The sequence below is a fragment of the Rhinolophus ferrumequinum genome, chromosome 23 (assembly GCF_004115265.2).
Source record: "Rhinolophus ferrumequinum isolate MPI-CBG mRhiFer1 chromosome 23, mRhiFer1_v1.p, whole genome shotgun sequence".
NCBI classification, from domain to species: Eukaryota; Metazoa; Chordata; class Mammalia; order Chiroptera; family Rhinolophidae; genus Rhinolophus; species Rhinolophus ferrumequinum.
In genome coordinates, this window is record NC_046306.1 from 33454646 (window position 1) to 33477362 (window position 22717).

At 37.0% G+C, this 22717-nt stretch overlaps 1 protein-coding gene across 1 annotated transcript in view; it reads left to right on the forward strand.

Annotated features, from left to right (window-relative positions):
- SPTLC3 (serine palmitoyltransferase long chain base subunit 3) overlaps positions 1-22717 on the forward strand; it is a 149859-nt gene that overhangs the window by 10324 nt on the left and 116818 nt on the right. Inside the window, exon 2 of the mRNA XM_033095399.1 lies at positions 21610-21795. Coding sequence (XP_032951290.1) covers positions 21610-21795 — 186 coding nt within the window. The remainder of the gene's footprint in view (positions 1-21609; positions 21796-22717) is intronic.

Below are 22717 nucleotides of genomic sequence, written 5' to 3' on the forward strand. Positions count from 1 at the left end.
AGTTTAACGAAGGGAAGTACTCAAAATTGTTCTTCACAATCTTTTTCACCCATCACAGTGCCATCTGAATCTTGCTCCACTCAATAGTTGTGCCACATTGAAAGTCATTTGATTATAGCAGATGTTGAGATTGCAAATGCCTAGAATGGTGGCAGGGCCTGATGTGGGATGATAGGAAGTAGTAAGAATGGGTTTACCTGAACAAAGCTCTTTGTTGCCTTGAGGGAGAGAACTCGTCCTGTGTTGACAGGTCTTAGGATTCTCAAAAGAAGATGGAAATCCAACTGGGGTGGGAAGGGAAGAGAATTTCCTGATATTTAAGTATTGACATCTAATCTTTAAAATTTTAAATAGTGTAGATTTCAAGGAAACATTGCTACCATCCACAAATCTGTACTCTCTGAACTATAGGTAAATAGGTTGAGAAAAATAAGAAGCTTTAAATACAGTGCTATTTTCTCATACACATTTAGGAAGAATAGTTCAGGGAATTTTTCTCCTCTTAATTTCAACTTATTTCATATTTTTAAACAGCAATACATGAGTCTTACATATTCATTTTCCTGGGTTGTTATATGAACAATTGATCCTGAAATGTACAAGTCTGAGGAACATTTATGATAGACCACATATACTAGATTTTCCTAACTAGCCCTGATTTCAAATACTAAGTGTCAAAATATTCATCAAAATGTCATAGAACTGACAATATTCTACTAGCCAAACCTCATCTCTCAGATTTTGTAGGAAATGACACAAAACTTTTGTTAAACAATGCACTCATAAAGCTTGGTAACCAGTATTGTTCTTTAGCTATGGCATAAACTAGGCCTTCAAAACTTGCCCAAGAAAAAGGCTATGTGCGAATCATAATTATTCTGTTAGCTACAAGTTATACCTGACTGTTCTTTCTCTACCATGTAAGTCTTAGCCTTTTGAAAGTCAAGGATCCTTTGAGAAGGTGACAGATACTTTTTAGAAAAATAATTATGTCCATAATCATAAAATTTTCCATGTAGAGTTCATATATTCCCTGACATTCTCAGTTCTTCAGGTTAAGAACCTTAGTTCTGGAATGCCTTTATTAATTAGACTACATTTGCTCTCTCAACCTAACCAGAAAAACCTGCAAATCAACCTCTCCAGAGAAGCTAGGGTAAGATGTTCATAAATTAATTCAGCAAGGAGAGAAAAACCACACATAACCTGGCAACAAGCACATGTGTTATTCATTTATTTAAAAATTTATATTATAATTTTGCATTGTATTCTATAATTATATTTCTTTTACTATAAATCTACTTTTATGTCCTCCCTTAAAACCTTGAGTAAAAATGAACTTCCCAGAAAGACATTTCTTTCCTGATGGTTTTTCTCACCCCAGCACACCTCAGGATTTCCCAAGAAACCACTTAAGGAAGAACGATCGCAGGAAAACCACTTGCTTCAACATCAGATAGGTGTTGGCTGAACCAGCTCTGCCCCTTACTAGCTGTGTCACATTAGGCAGGTAACTTAATGTCTCTGATCCATATCTCACAACGCAACAATGAATCTGAAATAAGATCCAATATGTAAGGCTCCCAATAACTATCAGATATATAGTAGATAATAAATAATAGCTGTAACTGACTAAAATTAGCCAGCAGTCATCTCGTTCTCCTCTACTGCTATTATAAGAGTGTTAAGTACAATGTCTGGCATATAATAGGTGCTCAATAAATGATAATCTTAAATCCTTGATTTCCCTCATCCAATGGTGGCTTCTCGGCTCTCATTTTACTTGGCCTGTCGGCAGCATTTGACACAAGTGTTCACTCTTTTCTCCTTAAAGTACCTTCTTTTCTTGGCTTCCAGAATATGATACTTCTATATCATTAGCTCTTTTTTTGCAGTTTCTGTTCCTGGTTCCTCTTCATCTCCTTGGCCTTTAAACAATGGAGAGACCCAAGGCTCAGTCCTTGTACTGTTTCTCTTTTCGAATTGCATACTATCATATCCAAAAGTGAGCTCCTGATACTCTCTCCCTCTGTCTCCAAACCTTCTCCCCTTATAGTTTTTCCCATCTCAGTAAATAACAACTCTATCCTTCCAGTGGCTCAAACCAAAAACCTGGGCATCATTCATAAATTTTCTCTTTCATTCTACACTTAATCAGTCAGCAAATTCATGATCCTACCTGCACAGTGTGTCCAGAACCTGACCCCTCCTCACCTCACAGCAACCACTCTGGTCTCAGCCACCATGGTCTCTCACCTGCATTGTTGCAGAAGTCTCATCTCATCTCCCTGTGTCCCAGTTATCTATTGCTGCAAACAAACCATCCTAACACATGATGGCATTAAATAACAGCAATTTCATTGTGCTCATGGATTCAGCTTGTCAGAAATTCAGAAGTAGACACAGTGGGGACAGCTCTTCCCTGTTGTATGATATCTGGGGCCTCAGCTGGGATGACTCAGTTAACCGGGCCTGGAAAAGCGGGGCCAGAAAGCTCTGTCTCCAAGATGGCTTCCTCATTCCCACGTCTGGCATCCAGGCTGGTCTGGCTGACAAACAGAACAAGCCCGGACTGTGGACTGGATCACCACATGTGTCCTCTTCAGCAGGGAAGATTCCAAGAGTTTTTTAGTAAATGAAGTAGAAGTCTTGTGGCCTTTTATAACCTAGCCTCAGAAGTCAGCTGCACTTCCATCCTAGTCTATAAGTTGAAGTGGTCACAAACAAGCCCACCAGGTTCCAGGGGAAGGAACCAGCCCGCTTTTCAATGGGAAGAATATCAAAGAATTCATGGGCATGTTTTTAAACCACCACACCCTGCTTCCACCCCTTCCCTCCCCTCCACCACCATCACCAAGACTGTTCTCAACACAGCAGCCGGAATGACCTGATCTTGTTGAAATGAGATCAAGGTGTCACTATTATGCTCAAATCCTTCCCTTGGCACTCATTTCACTCAAAGTAAAAGCTAAAATCCTTACAACAGCCGCAAGGCCCCATGACTTGGTCCTCTCTGACTCATTCTGTGCTCCTTTTCTCAGTGCTCACTATGTTCCAGTCACACTGGAGCGAGTAACTGAATACTATCAACTGGGGACATTTGCACTTCTTCTCCCATTTGCATTTCCCAGAAGGCTGGAAAACAAGACACGCCTGTGCCCTCCTTCCCTCAAGGCCTAATTCAAATGTTATCTTCTCTATGACAGGTAATCTCTATCTAAAATTGCAACCTCCTCACTTCCTGACTCCCTTTCATGTTTGTTTTCTTCAGTACTTAACACCATTTACACACACACACAAACACACACGCACACACACACAAACACACACACACAGACACGCACACACACACTATTTCCTATATGTTATCTGCCACTGCCTCAAGGATGTGAGCTCCACGTGGGCAGGGGTTTCTGTCTTATCCACTGCTGAATCCTCAACTCCTAGGCGCTTAATAATATTTGTGGGATAAATAATGACCACCTGTTTTTACTAATCTATTGTTTGCAAGAACTCTCATTTCACTTTGTTTTGTTTGTTATTTAAATTGCCATTTGCTATCTATATGCCTAGTTCTTTAAAAGACTAAAAATGCCGCCCTCATATAATATACAGGCTTCTTTGTAGACTTCAATTTACCGATTTCCTAACCTTTGTTAGAGAACATTCACTGCCCTCTATTTAAAGATTACAAAATCACTAGAATATTTTGTGTGACCAGGTAGCTACATGCTTTTCTCTGTCTCACTTATTTCACTTAACATGATCCCCTCTAGGTCCATCCATGTTATTGCAAATGGCACGATTTCATTCTTTTTTTATTTGTGAGTAATATTGCATATATATGGATATAGAAAGTGTTACGGATAAAGAAAGGGTCATTTATATATATGACCCTTTCTTTATCCATTCATCCATTGAGGGATGAATGAAATATTTTGAGACCTCAAAATATTGGGCATTGTAAATGATGCTGCAATGAATATATGGATGTACATGTACCTTTGAAATAGTGTTCTGGGTTTCTTCAGATAAATATTCAGAAGTAGGATCACTGGGTCCTTCTTTGTCTCTTGTTATAACCTTTGTTTTAAAGTCTACTTTATCTGTTATAAGTATTGATAATCTCGCTTTTCTGTTTGTTTACATTTTTATGAAATATCTTTTTCCATTCTTTTACTTTCAATCTGTATGTGTCTTTGGATCTGAAGTGGGTCTTTTGTAGGCAGCATATGTAAGGGTCTTGTTTTCTTATCTATTCAGCCAAACTATGTCTTTTGATTAGAGCGTTTAACTCACATTTAAAGTAATTGTTGATAGGCATGTAGTTATTGCCATTTTATGATTCATGCTTTTTATCTTTTTTGGCTATTGTAAATAATGCTACAATGAGCATAGTATATCTTTTTGAATTACTGTTTTGTTTTCTTTGAATAAATACCCAGAAGTGAAATTGCTGGGTCATATAGTAGTTCTATTTTTAATTTTCTGAGGAATCTCAATACTGTTTTCTATAGTGTCTGCCACAATTTATAATCTAACCAAAAGTGAATGATTTATATTGATATACAAATATTATATATTCTCTAAGCTTGGGTTCAGGGAACATACTTTAAGCGAGTGAAGTCATTCTATTTTTTAAAGAAAATTAAAATGGAAGTTAAATATTCTTGATTCATCTTAATAATTCTGCTACCTCTTAGCAGGAGATGAAATATGCCTGGATTAGAGAGAAAATAACTAATACCTTGGGGTGTATAGGCCTGTCATCTAGTTTTAATAAAATTCTGCATTCTCAGGGGTTGAATGTCCAAGAAAAGTCATTACAATCTGTTTTCCCACCAATGACTCTATTATGACATGATTTTAAAATTTTCATTTAATGAGATTTGCATCACACTATATGCTAAAAACTTTACAAATACTAACTTATTTGATTCTCACAACATCCTTATGAGGTTAATACCGTTCGTATTCCCATATTTTAGATAAGGCAGAGACTATACAAAAGTTAGGTAAATTTCCCCAAGATTAAACCTCTACACCCTAGTGCAGGCTGGTCCCTAAGGTCTGTGTTTATATCACTAGAAAAATGATGTATTTCCTCAAATATCTTATTGTATTTTGCAAACTTAAAACAAAAAAATTAAGAGTTCCAGGCATATTTCATATACCTACCACCTGGATTCTACAGTTAACATTTTACTATATTTGTTTTATCACATGTCTATCCACTTATCCATCCCTCTATCCATCAACTGATATGCTCATTATGCGTTTCAAAGAAAGTTGTAGAATCATCAAAACACTTCACCTCTAAATTCTTTCACATGCATATCATTAACCAGATTCAATATTTGTTTGTAGTTCTTTTTATCTTCTTTTGAGGCAAAATTTACATATGATGAAATGCACAAATAATAAGTATACTATTCAATGAATTTTGACCTACACAACATTTTGATTGTGCTTATTGGAAAGGGTTTCACAGTATAGTTTGGACTGTAGAAAGATGTTATAAGACTGTTCACTTGGAGAGTTTAATCTCTGGTCAAAAGAACTGAATATGTAAATTGGCATCTAATGAGATAGAAGAAGGGCTCAACAGAAGGCTGACTCACTATAGAAATTCTCCTGTTCTACACATTTAATTCCAAAGGGATTGAGAAGCATTTTCCTTTTTGTCTTTAGTGAATCCAGCTAGTAGGAAGGAAACTTAGTTTAGAATTTCTTATGTTTCCACTCCATCCCCTGTCTTCTTACCCATGGAGAAATGAGGCTCAGAAAAACTAAGTGACTCCCTCCATGGTTACACCAAAATGAGATCACCACCTAGTCTCTTGTTACCCAGACCAAGGCCCTTTTGGAGATGTTGCATTTTTTTTTTTTTTGAAACATTCAAGTTCTTAAATCAAAGAGCCAAGGACGACATATTTAATGACTCAATGTGGTATCTGCTATTCCAAATTCTTTAACCTCAATTTCAAAATTGATTTCACAAAATTGCCTGTGTCTCATGTAAAGGCATCTCCTTTCCTGTTTCTCAAAAGAAGAATCATATGTAGAGAGCTTACTTTTTTGCATATTTTAAAACACCATGTTAGAAAAATAAATATTAGAGTTAATGATTGCTACCACACATGGGAATTGCCTTATTTCTAACCCTAGCTTTTTTTTTGGTGAAACAGTGCCAGAATACAAGGAGAGGATGCATATTGGACTGCGTATTTTTACCCTCTTTAACATACAGTGACAGAAATACTTGAGAAAAGACCAATGAGTCTCCAACTGAAAACAAGCTGAATATTAGAGAAAAATAATATGGAGAGGGGAATGCTAGGTATAAAGGTGGTACAGTTATAAAACCATGATGACAGTAACAGATCCTGTTGGTGCCATGTCCACTTTCCCTTTCAGCTCTTACTATTTCTGTGTAGAAACACTTAATTCCAAAGACCATCTCCCATGTCCTTTGCCTGGCCCCCTGAAACCTGTTTTGCCCAAGTGTGTACCAAGCAAGAAGTCCCAGAGAATCAACACCCCCAAGAGTAGCCTTCATTCACCGAATGATGGGAGTGGGAGGATAACCATTCCCACTCCCTCACTCCTCAAGTTAATAAGCCTGAAGCATGCTCTACACTGTTTCCCAGAGTCCCCACTAGAAGTGAGCTCCAGTTTCCCATAGTAGTAAATGGCTTAACACACAGCTTTCACTGGTTTCCTATCCTTGTCTGCCTCAGCCCCCTTCCTTTACTAGGTGCTTCCTGCTATCACCTTCTAAATAAACAATTTGCATTTGAATCTTTCATTTAGAGTCTGCTTCTGGGGAACAAAAAATTAAAACCATCGTTTCTTTCAAATTTAACCATGTCTTTGCCCCTTTAATTTACAGCATTAACTACAAAGATCCTTTTAACTGTATAGTGATCCTTATATGCAACATCTCATTGGATCCTCACAGGAAGTAGACAGAACAACTGCTGTGAAGTAGACAGAACAACTGCTATTTACCCATTTTAGGGATTAAAAAAAAAAACACAGAATTCAGAAAAATAATGATGCCAAAGCCACAGGGGTGATGGGGACAGAACTGGGCAACAATCCCAAACATTCTGACTCTCACTTCAGGAATTTTCTTAAAGGACTGGCTGCAGTACATTTATCAAGGCCTTATTCAGTGCACGCAACCCCATCAACTGCTCCTTACCAGAACAGGTAGGAAGTGGAAAAAAAATCCGAATTTCTGTCCTTCAGGAGTTTAATTCACAGCAAGGGAAGAAAAGGTGCTGTTTTGTTTATTACACTTGCTCAGAAGAGCAGCTTTGCTGAATTTTTTAAAAATCCATGAGGTTCTAAAAGCCTTGAAAATGGTTAATTTCTATCTTAGATTTCCATAGCCAAATAGCAAAGTGATTGTACATGGCACATCAGGGAGCATAACTTTCTATAAATCTTTCTTTAAAAATCATTTACCTTTGTCTTACTTATATGATATAGCATGAGCATTCCTCAGAATCACTTTCTGAACTTTTGGTCAGTTTCAGCTCCATTTTCAAACACATCATATCATGACTCCTTGCTTCCAGACCCCGCAGGGGAACAGGAGTCAATTTACTTCTTGGTTCCTTTTCTAACCTTGCTGGAGGCAATGACATTGATAACATGGTGGAAACCCTTGGGTTCTTGCAACTTGGTATGTTTGTCAGTCACTCACTATGATAGTCCTAAAGAGATGAGGCTCCAAAGCTTCTCACACACTTGAATAACAATGGTAGAACTGATCTCAGATCTCAGAGAAGCATGTTATCTCATTTTTTACATCTTCGTAACACATTTCTCAATAGGCATGTCAGAGTCAAGTAGATGCCATCATTTGCCAAGATCTCAAAATGGCCAATCCAAGGCAAGACACACATCTGCCCACTGCCAGTTTCTAGTACCTCCATACACTGCCTTTCACATCAAAAAGGAGGCCTGGACACTAATGCTTTTTGCCAACCCATGCAGATAATTTGGGATACCTAGGAAAATCCCACAATTGATGTATATACCTTAGGAATTGGTTTGTTAGTTTATGCAAAAGGGGCTGGCATTTTCTCTAAGGGGTCATGCTCACCATTGATCAGTTCTTAGCAAGACCACTGAATCAGGTACCTCTAGACTTAGAAACAGAAGTACTTCACATGGTGACCTGAGAAAATTACTCAAAAACTGAAATAAATAGGTCGCAAACATCAGTTTTCTTTTAAGTATAGTATCAATCTGTATGCAAATCAGATGACTCGTGTCTTGCACCATAGGTCAGAAACTATTATGGCTAAAAAAAAAAAAATGCCTAGATCGACTAAGCTGGTTGATTCAGGAGTACAGGTAAAATCTATTAGCCTTGCTCTGCGAGAAGTTACTTTTTTTCTATATTATGTACCATGTGATAAGAAAAATTAAATTAACCATATAATAATAATTATGAGCATGAATATTTCAGATTTTTTGGAAGGAAAGATATAAATTGTTGTGATGTTATACTCTTGATGAACTGGTTATTTGGAGACAAAAATGCTTATTTTTTGAAAAGAGTAGAAGCTTTTAATAGATGATTAAAATGGCATGTGCTGCCTTCCATGAAAATAAAAGATTTTAGCTAGTAAATTTGTATATATTCAACTAAGCATTATCTCTTTAAGGACCCATTCTATCTTTGAAAGGCAAGCAAGAGATAAACCAGGTTATAGGCTCCTAGGCTGCTTCTGATGCATAAAATTGTGGTTTTACAGGGTGACAGGCAGAGAAAAAGGAGGAAGAGAAGCAAGGAGAATAGGTATGTGAAAACATGAGCCAAATCCGAATACACACACAGAGAAGGAACAACTGAATCCTTGACCAGTTTCTCTCTAAGTAGGAAGGCTTTATGCTTCATGTTGCTGAACGGCAGGCACTGTTTGGTCTAGCTTCAGGGGACAGGAAATTTTGAGTGGGGCTAAAGTATGGTAATTCAGCATTACTGAGGTACAAGGAGAAATTGTTTCAATTTGATTCAAAGAGAAAAATTATCGTTTGTAACCCAAGTTCAATCCACTGAGCTCAGCCAAATGACTCGCAGAACTTCATTTTGTGTGCTTCCAAGATCCCCACCCTTGTTATAACTCACCTATGAGTCACTGGCTGTCTGGCATGGGAAAGAAATGCCACAATGCACACCTCACTGTAATGCCAAAGCATGCCCCTGTTGTTGGTTCATTCCCATGCAGTTTAGGAGACTCTTTTCTTTTGAGATTTGATCATAGGTTCAAAAATTTCAGGATCAACTGAATGAGTTTTCTTCATCAAATCTTCTACAGTGGATATGGTACTGACTTTAAATCATCAACCACATAATCATGAATCCCTGTAAATCATTGAATGTGGATACTTCCAGAAGACTCATTCACCCCATAGCTTTGCAAGGGCCCTTTTGAAAACACATATCTGATCAGGTTTTTAAGCCACCATTTGCTGAAAACTCATCAGCAGCATCCCTTATTAGGATCAGGGCTACAATCCTAAATTCAGTGTATGAGCTCTGCATAACCTCTCAGCCTATTCATTCATTCATCAAATATTTATTCCATGCCTACAACATATCAGATGCCCTTCCAGGCACTGGTGTACAAGCAATGGATAGCATGGACAGAGTTTCCTCCCTAGAATTGACATGTGGCCATGCCTGTCCTCTCACCATCCCTGCCAGCCAAACCCCGTGCCCACTTCCCGCAGATCCTGAGGCTCTTCCTTCTGCTGGGAACACTCTGCCTGGTAAATTCCTACAGATTATTCTGATCTCATTTTAGATACCATGTTCTTTAAGGAGGCTTTTCTCGTTTCCTGAGCAAAGTCAGATCCCCTTCCTCTCCACTCCACAGCACATTTACTTATTTATCACTTCCTTTTTTGTAAGTATTTGTCCTGCATCTATATTTCCATCTAGTCCAGGGATTAGCAAACTTTTTCTGGAAAGAACAAGATAGTAAATATCTCTAGCTCTGTACACTATACAGTCTCTCTCACAGCTACTCAGCTCTGCCATTATAGTGTAAAATCAGCCTCAGATAATATCCACAAAAATGGATGTAGCTGTGTTCCCATAAAATTTTATTTGCAAAAGCAAGTGATGGGCCAGATCTGGACTGTGGGCCACAATTTGCTGACCTCAGGGAAACAGAACCTCTTGTGATGATTAATGGAAATGCTGTATATCTGTCCCTTCCAGTAATGTCGCCATCAGCCACATATGGTTACTGAGCACTTGAAATGTGCCTAAGTGCAATTGAGGATCTAAATCTCTAAATTCATTTCATTTTAATTATTTAAGTTTAAATGTAAATAACCATATGTGGCTAATGATTTCTGTATTAAACATGCATATAGGCCAGAGTGTCATGAGGTCAGGGTGTCACCTGGACCTAGCAAAGCAGTTGGCACAGAGAAGGTACTAAAAATATGTTGAATGAACAAATGCACAAATGGAAATATGGAATGACTTATCAGACTTCTTGTTTAATTTTTATCACTGCTATACACTTGATTAGATATTGCCACTGGATACTTCGTGCCCTCTAGTCCTAAAATGTTATATTTTTGTATGTACATTTTATCTCCCCATTAGCCCATGACCTCCATGAAGATGGGAGCTAAAGAGAGACTACCTGAGTGATCCTTCCAGTGCCCAGCATAGGTACATACTCAAGTGCATGGTAGTCAACCTTCCCACAGAGTGTTTGCTGCTACCAGTACCCACCTGGAAAGGAGAAAGATTCAGCCCCCTGGCTATTTTATTTCTAAAATATATTCTCATCTGTCATGTCTCAAAGATCTAACTTCAAGTTTTTCTGCTTTAACGCTGGTGTTGCGGAGTTGAGAAATTCAACTTAGTCCTGTGTTTTCCTGCTTTATAACCTTGGGGAAGTTGCTTAAGGCCCTCGCCTCCTCTCTTTTATTAAATGAAGATAATTCTAATTCTATTACAGCTATTCATTACCTACCTCTTAGGGAAATTATGTAAATAAATAAAATCATGGCCACAAAAGCTTTGAGCATCTCAGAAGTAAGCACTGTTTTCACATGACACATTATAACCGATCAAGAAGATAGTAGGTAGTAGTTATTCTCACTGACATTAAACCACTGCTGTATTGTTTTCTCTGGTTTTTCTGGTTAACTTAATACAAGCTCTATGACTCTCAAGTGAGTCAGCTGGTTGCAAGTAAGATCAGAAGAATATAATCATTGTAGGGTGGTGAAGGACAGCCACTTTATTCCAAAGTTGATTTATGTCCCATTGACTTTAGAGATTCCACCCCAGCTGTCATTTCACATAGGAACCTAGGATCCTACAAATCTTTCTGCCCTGCACTCCTCCTGCAGTTCTGATTAGGGGGCATCCTAATGAAGGTACACCTTTTTTTCACTGCAATCTGAAACAGAAAGCCTGGCTTACCCTGCCACAAAAGGCCTATTAAATTTCAGTGGGATTTGACATCTCATCTCCAAGTAGGTAATACATGAGGTCCATGCAAGCTCCTGTTCCTCTTGTTTCCACCCACCAACAAGTGCTAATGCTGGTCCTCCTGTCCCAGAAGGCCCTCATCTCCTCTCCCAATGTTTCTCAATCTCAGCTGTCTTTCATTCATTCATTCATTCATTCATTCATTCATTCATTCATTTCTGCATTAGAGAGTGGTTGGGCACTTTGCTAGGGGCTCTGCTTAGACCCCTCCAAGTAATCTTACCCTTTCTGTGAATCCTTTACTTTCCAATCTGGCTGTGTCTTGTGGAAGCCTGTGGATCACTTCCTGGGCTGCCCTGACTTACTAGCTAACTTTTCAGGTGATAAAGGGGATAGCCAAGAAAATGGGAAACCAACTTAATCTCTCAAGAAATGAACTTGTTTATCAATAGAAACAAAGGGTTGGAGTAGCTAATATATAAAGAACTGGTCCCCTCAAAGAGTTCCATATGTATAATCTCTCTCTCTCTCTCTCTCTCTCTCTCTCTCTCTCTCTCTCTCTCTCTCTCTCTCTCTCTCTCTCTCTAACTTCTATGGACTGAAGCTAATCTTTAATGTACTTTTTTCCATCATGCACTGCCTAACACAGAGAGATGCTCAATAAATCAAGAATTGAATCTTTGACTCAGTTAATTTTCTGGTATAAACTTCTCCAGATTTAAACTTGAATTTTGGTCAGTCCAGATGGGTCCTGATACACACATTTTCTTGGGAAGTTAACATGGTTCTCAGACTTATGAGGTGTGATCAAATAATACAGTGAATGTTTATATTAAAACAATTATTACAGTAAAAGACATATTGCCATTAATCCCCCTCAAAATATTTTTCTCGCTTCAAACACGCTTATCCTATTGTTCTTGCCACTTTCTGAAGTAGTTCTGGAAGTCCTCTTTCATATCTTTAGTTGTGCTGTTGTGGCTGCCTTGATGTCCTGAATTGATTCAAAACATTTACCTTTTATGGTCATTTTGGGGAAGAAACAGAAGTCGCTCAGTGCCAGATCTGGTGAATTAGGTGGATGAGGACACACCGTAATGTTTTTATTTGACAGAAATTGCCATATATGAGAAGCGAGGTGTGACACGGGACATTGTCATGATGGAGGATGATTTACGGCACACTATAAAACACACCTTCTCTCAACCGTAGCTCACACCCAACTGACTGCACCGAACAAGTTGAAACTTGTCACACATTGTTACTAAGGTTCATTCCCATAATGAAGATCCCTGCCTTTCCGTAGGATGGCACTCGGCAGCAGCATTCACCATATTTATTGATCACAACAGAAAGGCTCCATGTCACACATCACTTCTGTTACGGAAATAGAAATGTAAAAACATTACAATGTGCCCTCATCCACCTATTCAATGGCACCATGCAACTTATGGCTCTTCCCCAAAGTCAAAATGACCATGAAAGGTAAACATTTTTAATCAATTCAGGAAATAGAGGCAGCCATGACAGCACAGTTAAAGACACTCATGAAAGAGGACTTCCAAAACTGCTTCAGAAAGTGACAAGAACAATGAGATAAGTGTGTTCAAAGCCAGGAGGAGTGTTTTGAGGGAGATTAATGGCAATGTGTCTTTTACTGCAATCATTTTTTTTTATTTCAACATTCGCCATGTTTTTTGATTACACCTTATATTTCAAATGCTTCTAAGTGAGGATTACAAACAGAAGTATTTTAACAAAATCCCTTGCAACTTATGGCTCAAAATTCCTTTAATATGTGCTCATTAAAGTAATACTAGATGTCAGAAAAAAAGGTGCCACCAAATCTCAAAGGCATAACCCAATAGAAGTTTATTTCTCATTCGTGTTAAGTCTACTTAGCAATGATAGGAAGTTCAAGGACGAGGTCGTGAGGACTCTGCTCCACAGAGATATTTAGGGAACGAGACAAAAGTGCTGCAGTCTCTAATGTGTGGCTTCCAAGGTCATGTTGGCCACCAGCATTCAGATGAATGGCAACAGGGGAAAGAGAGAAGGAGATGGATCATGAGAGAGGCTTTTATAGGCCAAGCAAGGACATGGTATATTTTACTTCTACTCGTTTCACATTGGTCAGAACTCAGTCACATGGCCACACTTGTCTGCTAGGTATGTGGGAAATGTAGCCCAGCTGTGAGAAAGAGGAAAGGAAAATGGGTTTGGTGAACCCATTATTTACCACACTGAACAACAGGGTTAAAATATTTTAAATATTTGAAAGGCCTCAGTGAGAGATAATGAAAACTATTATTTTTTGCAAGTGAGACTTTATTTTCTGTCCTTTTATTAAATGAATTGTCTTTTTAAAATATTATTGTAATACAATATGGTGCATATAATGATGGCGTTATGCAGTAAGAACTTTTTAGGAAGCGAAGCCAGAGCTGGGTCCTAAACAGTGGATATTAGGCAAGCAAAGGATATACCTATGTGGAGTGGAGGTGAAGGACAGGTGGCAAGAGAAGACAGTTAGGAAAAGGAGTGAAAACCAAAGAAATTACAGAAAAGTAGCAGCATGAGAAAAGATTTGGAGGGAACAAAAATCAGGGTGTGAAATGAAAGTAGTTTGATGTTGCTTAAGTAACAAATGGAAGGCAGAAAATCAAAGGACTTAGGCAGGTCATTCTTCTGTGCTAAGAAACTTAACTTTATGCTGGAAGCCAACACTTCTGTAAGAGAGTTTTGTTGTGGCATAGGTAAATTTATATGAAAGGTGACGAATACATTTGATCCGTGTGCCAAATGTATTTTCCCAAAGGTAAGTCGTTTTTCACATCAGTATTTTAATAGCATTCAATAAGCTAATTCAATCAGCAAATATTTGTTCAGTACTTACCAAGTAAAGCTGTGTGTTGACAATGGGATATAGTGATGAACAAGAAAGATGTCTACTCTGGCTCTCACATTCTAGATTTTGTACTCTGTGAAAATCCAAGAGGTGCAGAGTATGTAGCATTTCCAAAATCCTTTTTGTTAATGGCCATCTCTAGGGAGTACTGTGGAGATGCTATCATAAGTAACACTTGGATATTAGACCTCGAGATAAAGTTATCTAACAACTACAGATTTGGGCAGTAAGGATGGAATACAGAGATTATCCAAGAGATGATTGCAGTGGTCCGGGAAGAAAAGTTAATGAGCATCTGCCGCTGATGCTCTCAATTCTATCTGGGGGATTTTTCTCTCTATGCATTCCTACTGCCCTTACCCTTCCAGCTCTCATAATATATGCTAACAGTAAGGAATGTATATTTGCCAAGCAGAGCAGAAGAATGGATGCTGGCATAAACAACTGAGATGACGATGTCATGTGTACCAGATAAGCATCAGTCCTGCCCCCTCCAGTCGCCTCTCATCTAGTCTACAATTCTTGTTTCTCCCTTGACTGGAGATGAGAACTGATCTGATGGTATCCTTTCAGCTGCAAGTAATGGAAGACTCAAATATAAGTAGATTAAAAATAAGATTTTTGTTATTCTCACACAATAAAAGTCTAGAGTTGGGAAGAGTCTAGAATTGGGTGGTTCCTGGATTGGTTGATGCAGTGACCCAACAATGTCATCAAGGATAACAGTGCTGTTCTGGAAATCTCATATAAATGGAATCATACAATATGTGGTCTGTTGTGAATGGCTTCATTCACTTAGTATAATGTTTTCAGGGTACATCTGTTTTAGAGCATTAGTTAGTATATTCTGCATTTTTATTGTCAAACAATAATCCATTGTGTGGCTGTGTTACATTTTATTTATCCATTCGTCAGCTAATGATTATCTGGGTTGTCTCCGTTTTTTATGTATTATGAATACTACTACTATGAATGTCTGAGTACAGGTTTTTGTGTGGACATGTGTTTTCATTTCCTTTGGTTATATACCTAAGACAGTTTCTGAGTCAAATGACAACTCTGTTTTTAACTTTTAGAGGAAATGCAGTATGAAGATCACAATTTCTTCACATCTTTGATAGCACTTGTTATTATCTGCCTTTTTATATATCACATTGTGTGTTCACCATGATTAGCTATCAGGAAAATTAATCATCATGATTTTAATTTGCATTTTTCTGATAGTTAATGATAGTGCACGTCTTTTCATGTGCTCATTGGGCATTTATATATATTTGGACAAATGTTTATTCAGATGCTTTGCCCATTTTTTAATTGGGTTATTTGTCTTTTTATCATTGAGCTGTAAGTGTTTTTTTATATATTCTGGATATTAAATCCTTATCAGATATATAACTTGCAAATATCTTCTACAGTTCTGTGAGTTGTCTTTTCACTTTCTTAATAGTATCCTTTGAAGCACGAAATCTCAAATTGGATGAAGTAAAAGTTATCTGTTTTCTTTTGTCGTTTGTGCTTTTGGTATCATAACTAAGAATGTTTTGCCTAATACAAGGTCACGAACATTTACTTATATTTTCTTCAGAGAGTTTTACAGTTTTAGATCTTACATATATGTCTATGATTTATTTTGAGTTTATTTTTGTGTATGTTGTCAAGAAAGGGTCCAGCATCACTTGCTGAAGTTTTCTTGTGCGAGTCCCCATATACAATGGTCTTTCTCAACTTCAGTATCTCAACCCCTCTTTACAGTATCACTCTTTCCTCTTTAACCTCCCACTTCTTCCTCCCCTCTTAGGAGACTTTCTGTCTCCTAGTGGAGCCCATTTCTCCTTATAAACATTGGCCAAGGCTCTATACATATTCTTTCCCAAATATTTCTCTAAAAGCAGCATCATCCATTCTAAGAGTACCATCTATTGTCTCTATTCAGATTTAATGAAAACCATAACTTTTAATGAGTGCTTACTCTTTGGCAGGTAATATTTGTATATAATATTTCAACTAATTTTCAAAACAACCCTTATTGACTCTATTTTTTATACTTGAGGCATTTCAAGGCAAGGTCACGCAGTCAGTAAGTGAAATTGTCTGGATTTGAACAGGCAGTCTCACTCTTGTGCAAGTTCTCTCCGCCTTTATGCTCTACCTCCCATCAAGACTGGGCTCAAGTCCCACTTTTTTCAGGAAGCCAGTCCTGATCATGTAATGTGACATGGTCCCTCCACTTATGTCACCTTATGACATTTACTTTTTGTTCTAAGTTATGGCCTTCAATCTCATTCCCCTGCCGTACCCCAATAAACCACTACACTATCGATTCTGGGATAAAAGGACTGTATTTATCGATTTTACATTCCCTTTCATATTATCCTAGGACAGTAAGGAAGGAAGCCGGTAAAACATCTGCTAATTTGAATGGTGAGTAATTGTCTGTAAAGGTGGGTCCTCCCAGCATGCCCCAACACCCTGTTTATTTCCAGATGTGACAGAAATGCAGGAAGTAAACCAGCCCCAGGGTGTCACAGTTTTCCAAATGACCAGGCACTCGGGTAAGGTGGCTCAATATCTATTCATTTTCAAGGCTGTGAAAGAAAAGGTAGAAGAAAGAAAGAAAGTTTACTACTGATTACCATGCTGGATGGGCCTTAGCCAGCAAACTTATTAAACGAAATGTTATGCATCATTTACTTTGATAAGGCAAATTGTTATATTTCAAAATAATTGTCCAACCCCAGTTTAAGAAATCCTTCCCATGAAGTGTGACTAACTTCTATTTTAAATAAAGGAATGTAGTAAATGAGTCACTTTCCATCTGTTGAGAAAGACCTGTATATTTCCAGATAACTTTGTTCTCCTTAAACGTATCTCATTTTCTCTCTGCCAAATAAAATTACATTAAAATAAATTGAAAAGAAATACAGTTATATGAGAAAGAGTAAAGTAAATATTGGTTTGGGCTGATGGACATTGTTGAAATTTTCTCCTTTGTGTTATAACTATCTTGGAGAAAAAGTCACAGGGGCAAATAAATAACTAAACTGAGGGTTTTGTTTGGTGCACCTAACTGAGGGTTTTATATGCACCTAAGTAGACAATCTGTTATGTACAGTGCAGGTTTGCCTCAGAACCAATTTAAGCAGAAAGTTCTCATGGATTTCAGGGGAAATGCTCTGCTTGTTATGGCCACATATGGAGCTAAGAAGTGGATATGGGGCCAGAAAAGGAAAAAGGAAAAACCTGCTGATCTACACAGGATGATCTCGAATGTCCTAGTAGTTTATTTCTTCACATGCACCCACATAACTCAGCCATCCTCTAAGTCACCCTAACAGGTTAATTTGTGAGCAGGTTAAATAGGTTCCTAAAGTCACCAACACTGTGTCCCCTTCACTCACGTGCCTTCCTCTATGGTGCCCATAAGAGCAGTGGGTCTCAAAATCCTGTCAAGCCCACCACTCTTCTCTTTTTATTATTTGTCCTTCATCACATTCACTTTCAACAATGACTTAAACTGTGCCTCAGATAGTGGACATCCCAGATCCTCTAGTTTAGCGAGGGTCTTTCTCTTTTCTTGCATTCCTAACTGCCTGGCAAACAGTCCCACTTCTATGAGCAATCACCACCTCCAACTTAGCATGTCCCAGGCATACTCACAGTCTTACTCCCGTAAGCCGCCCGACTAATTTCCTCGTCCTTATCAACAATACCATAACGCTCCTTGCAGATACTATTCATTTTCTTCTTGCTTGACATTATACATAACCAGTCATAAAATTTCATCAAATCTTCCTTCATGAGGATCTCCATCCGTTTTGCTAGAGTCTGGACAAATCTAGAAAGGAAAGAGGCCAACTGTGTGTCCCCATGGTGTAGAAGGAACCAGGAGGTGGATCTCACCTGGAATGCTGGCAACCGATGCAGTCTAAAGGTCAAGCATAGAACAGAGCCAAGGAGGGAAGGCAAAGGCACTAGAATATTAAGATCAGCCATCCATCAGGCATACAAGACTGATGTGAGTACATAGTAAGAGGGAGGTCAAGAAGTCAGGAGCAGGAATCAGGTCTGTCTTGGTCATCTTTGAAACCCCAGAACCTACCTAGCTCATTGCTGGCTCATAATAGGCACTCAATAATTGCCCTACCTTCCCAAGTGTAAGGCGTTTGTTATAACCTTTCATTCACCTTTTATTCAAGATCTCATTTCAAGCAATGCTTTCTCACTTGTATTATTTCAAACCACCAGGTAGTATTCTGGGATGACATATTAGACAAAGGCAACATTCATCAATGTTAGTTTGGGGTGTCTATCGATGTTATTTGATACAATGGATAAATAAGGAGATAAGGAATTTTAATAAGATTTAGTAATATTTTGTGGGTTTTTGACTTAACTCAAGTGTTAGATGTCATTATGAGAAGACTTTTTAAAAATTGTTTTAAAAACAAGTAATGTGGAGATAAAAAATACTCATCTACTAGATAGACATTTTTTTTTCGACTGTCATATATTTTGTGGATCAGTGACTAAGTCAGAGGTTCCAAAAATTCTACATCTCAAAGTGGAGGAAATGAAGGTGATAAGCTCTAGAAAATTTTGTTGGTGGATTTAACTGGTGCTTGTAATGATGACAAAGACTATGTGAGTGGTAAAACCAGTATTTCTAATTAACATAATTTTATGTAATGCGTCATTCTAAATATATATGTAAGATAAATTAGCACATTGAATATCAGTAGACATTTGATGATTTCAATTTCCTGTAAATCACTAAGTTATATATTCCAAGCAGTCAAAACAGATTTCCCAATGAAATGATCCATACAAATTGTTATTGAATGAAATAATGAATTAATGTATACATACTTATTGAAAACTAAAAACTTAATTAGTAGTAGCATTAAGAATAATTTATTCACTAATCCATTGAGTCAACATGGAGCTATTATGTGCAAATTAATTAAACAGAAATCAGAATAGTTTGATATTAAACGTCTACTTTCTACTGGAATGTTGACACCTAAAATAAAAGAGAGAAGTATTTTAACTTTTTATTTGAAAATTTTCAAACATATACAAAAGTAAAAAAATTATTTAAAAAACTCTAAAACCTCCACCTAGATGCAACAATTATTAACATTGTCCCAAAATTGCTTCATGTATATATTTTATTTTTGATGGATCGTTTGAAAGAAAATTGCAGCTCTCATAACACTTTACCACCCTTCTTATTAATACTTCAGCATGCATCTATAAAAATTAAAACATTTACACATAACTGTAATACTGTCACTCTTAACAAAATGTATAATTCCTTAATAAGATATATTTCCAGTCCACATTTAAATTTCCAGTTTTTCAAAATATGTATTTTTACTAATTTTTTTGTTTTGTTTTGTTTTTACAAAAACAAAGAACGCACACTGTATTTGGATGTGTCTCTTCAATCTTCTCCCTTAGTCTTTTTTTTTTTTAGACTGACTCAGGTATAATTGACAAATAAAAATTATATATATTTGAGATATACAGCAGCGTTAGATACAGTATATGTTGTGAAATTATTACCACAATCAAACTAATTGACATATACATTACCTCACCTAGTTACCAAATTGTGTGTGTGTGTGGTGAGAACACTTCAGATCTATTCTTTCAGCAAATTTCAAATACTCGTACAGTATCATTAACTATAGTCACCATGCTGTACATAGATAGTGAAAACTTATTCACCTTATAACTGAAGTTTTGTACATTTTGACCAACTTCTCACCATTTCCCCACCACAATTCTCTTCTCTGCTTCTGTGAGGTCAGTTTTTCTAGATTCCACATGTAAATGAAATAATGCAGTACTTGTCTTTCTGTGTCTGGTTCATTCATGTTGTTGCAAATGTCAGAATTTCCTTCTTTTATATGGCTGAATAATATTTGCATGTGTGTGTGTGTGTTACATTTTCTTTACTCATTCATCCATCAATGGACATTTAGATTATTTCTGTATCTTGGCTATTGTGAATGATGCTGCAATGAACATATGAGTGCAGATAACTCTTCAAGATACTTATTTAATGTCCTGTGGATATATACTCAGAATTGGGATTTCTATTTTTTAATTATTTTTGAGGAAACTCCAACTGTTTTTCATAATGATTGTACCAATTTATATTCCCACCAATAGTGCACCAGGGTCCCCTTTTCTACACACCCTTCCCAACTCTTATTATCTCTTGTTTTTTCTTTTTGTTTCTTTTTTGTTTTTTGTTTTTTATGACAGCCATCCTAACATGTGTGAGGTGATATCTCTTATTCATAATTGCATTATTCAGTGTAATTTTGATTTATATTTCCCTGATAATTAATAATGTTGAGCACTTTTTCATGTAACTGTTGGCCATTTGCATGTCTTCTTTGGGAAAATGTCTGCCTGTTCAGGTTCTTTGCCCATTTCTGATTGGATTATTTGGGTTTTTTTTTTTTTTTTTTTTTTTAGTTCTATGACTTTCTTATATATTTTCGATATTAACCTCTTATCAGATATAAAGTTTGCAAATATTTTTCCCATTCATAGTTTGTCTTTAAATTTTGTTGATTATTTCCTTTGCTGTGCAGATGCTTTTTAGTTTGATGTAGTCCCATTTATTTATTTTTTTATTTTAAAGACCAAGTCAATTGTAATGCAGAACTTTCCACGTTGTGAATTATCTGTTTCTTCATGAAGTAATTTACCATGTTTCTCTATCCTAATTCTTGTAAAATAAAAGTTAGATATAAGAGCGTGACAAAATGCATCTTAAATGTTTCATTGGTATATTGAATATTACATCATGTTAATAGCACAGAGTGGCTAGTTGTTCCAATATCTGTAATATAATTTGATCACCTAGTTAAGGTAGAAACCCCAGGTTTGTGATTAGGTGGTAACATATGGGTGACACTTTGGATTCTTGCTAAAACCCATTCCTCATTAAATTTTCACTTAATGGAAACTTTAACATTTTTTAAGAATTTTCATCTGAATCAATTGTTTCAGTAGAGGGTTGTAAAACCAATGTACATTTCTGATTACCCTCTTCAGTGATCAATTTCCAATTTTCTCTAAGCAGCTTTTACATCTTAAATATGTTCTTTGAAATTTAAAAGGTTGAAAGTCCAAAATGTTAAGTATCATACTTTATTGTAATGGGAGAGTGCTAACCTTCGATTTTCTTTTGTGTTTTCAGCAAAATGGGAAGCCACATTTTAATGATAAGCCAATTGTTGAATCCTTTGAGGAAGCACCTCTGCACGTTATGGTTTTCACTTATATGGGATATGGAATTGGAACCCTATTTGGCTATCTCAGAGACTTTCTGAGAAGCTGGGGAATAGAAAAGTGCAACGCAGCCGTAGAGCGAGAAGAACAAAAAGTACGTACGTGCATCTCCCTGGATCTTTGTCAATGCTATTCTCCTCTAAAGTGTTCTCAGAAGTGGTGATGTATGTACACATTTTTAAAAGAGTGAGGAGCTCAGGAACTACTCGGGGTAAATTCTATTCCTCTTCACCCTCTAGACCTCATCCCCTGTGTATTCAAGGATTTGTTTTCTGCAAATATTTATTGAGTAACCACTATTTGCCTGATGCTGAAATGAGGGTTTTCTCATACATTGCTATATTTAATTTTTATAACAACCCCATGAGATAGATATTAAAATACCATTTTAATGATTAAAAAAATCATAACATAAGAGCAAGATGCATGGATGCGACTGTACTCTTGTCTTCTAGTTGTAAGATGAGTATTATTTCTGTTCTATCCTGGAATAGAAACGTATGTCTGAATGAAGTATGAGATTTTTACCTCCTAGATCAGGGCCTCACAACTTTGGTACTATTGATATTTTAGACTAGATAATAAGTCTTTGGTGTGGGAGGCTGCCCTGTATATCATGAAACTTTTTAATAGCATCTCTGGCCTCTGCCCAATACATGTCATTAGCACTTTTCCACACACTTATGATAATCACAAATGCCTCCGGACATTGCCAAATATCTCATGGACTACAAATCACTTCCAATTTAGAACCACTGATCTACTTTCGATAGTTAACCTGTAAAAGTCTACATCATCCTCTTTTCACATAGAACTAAGAGAATAACCTGGAAAATATTCAGAGATATGCAAAGAGCTTGCATTTTGTTAGCATGTTTTCCAAACTTGTTCAAATGATTTATGGTGCCATGAATCTCTTTTTCCTAAAAATTGCTTTGGAATACTACGAGTATGGGCATGGATCATTTGACATGATAGAACCTTAAACACATTTAAGCAAAGAAGATCGGTGAGGC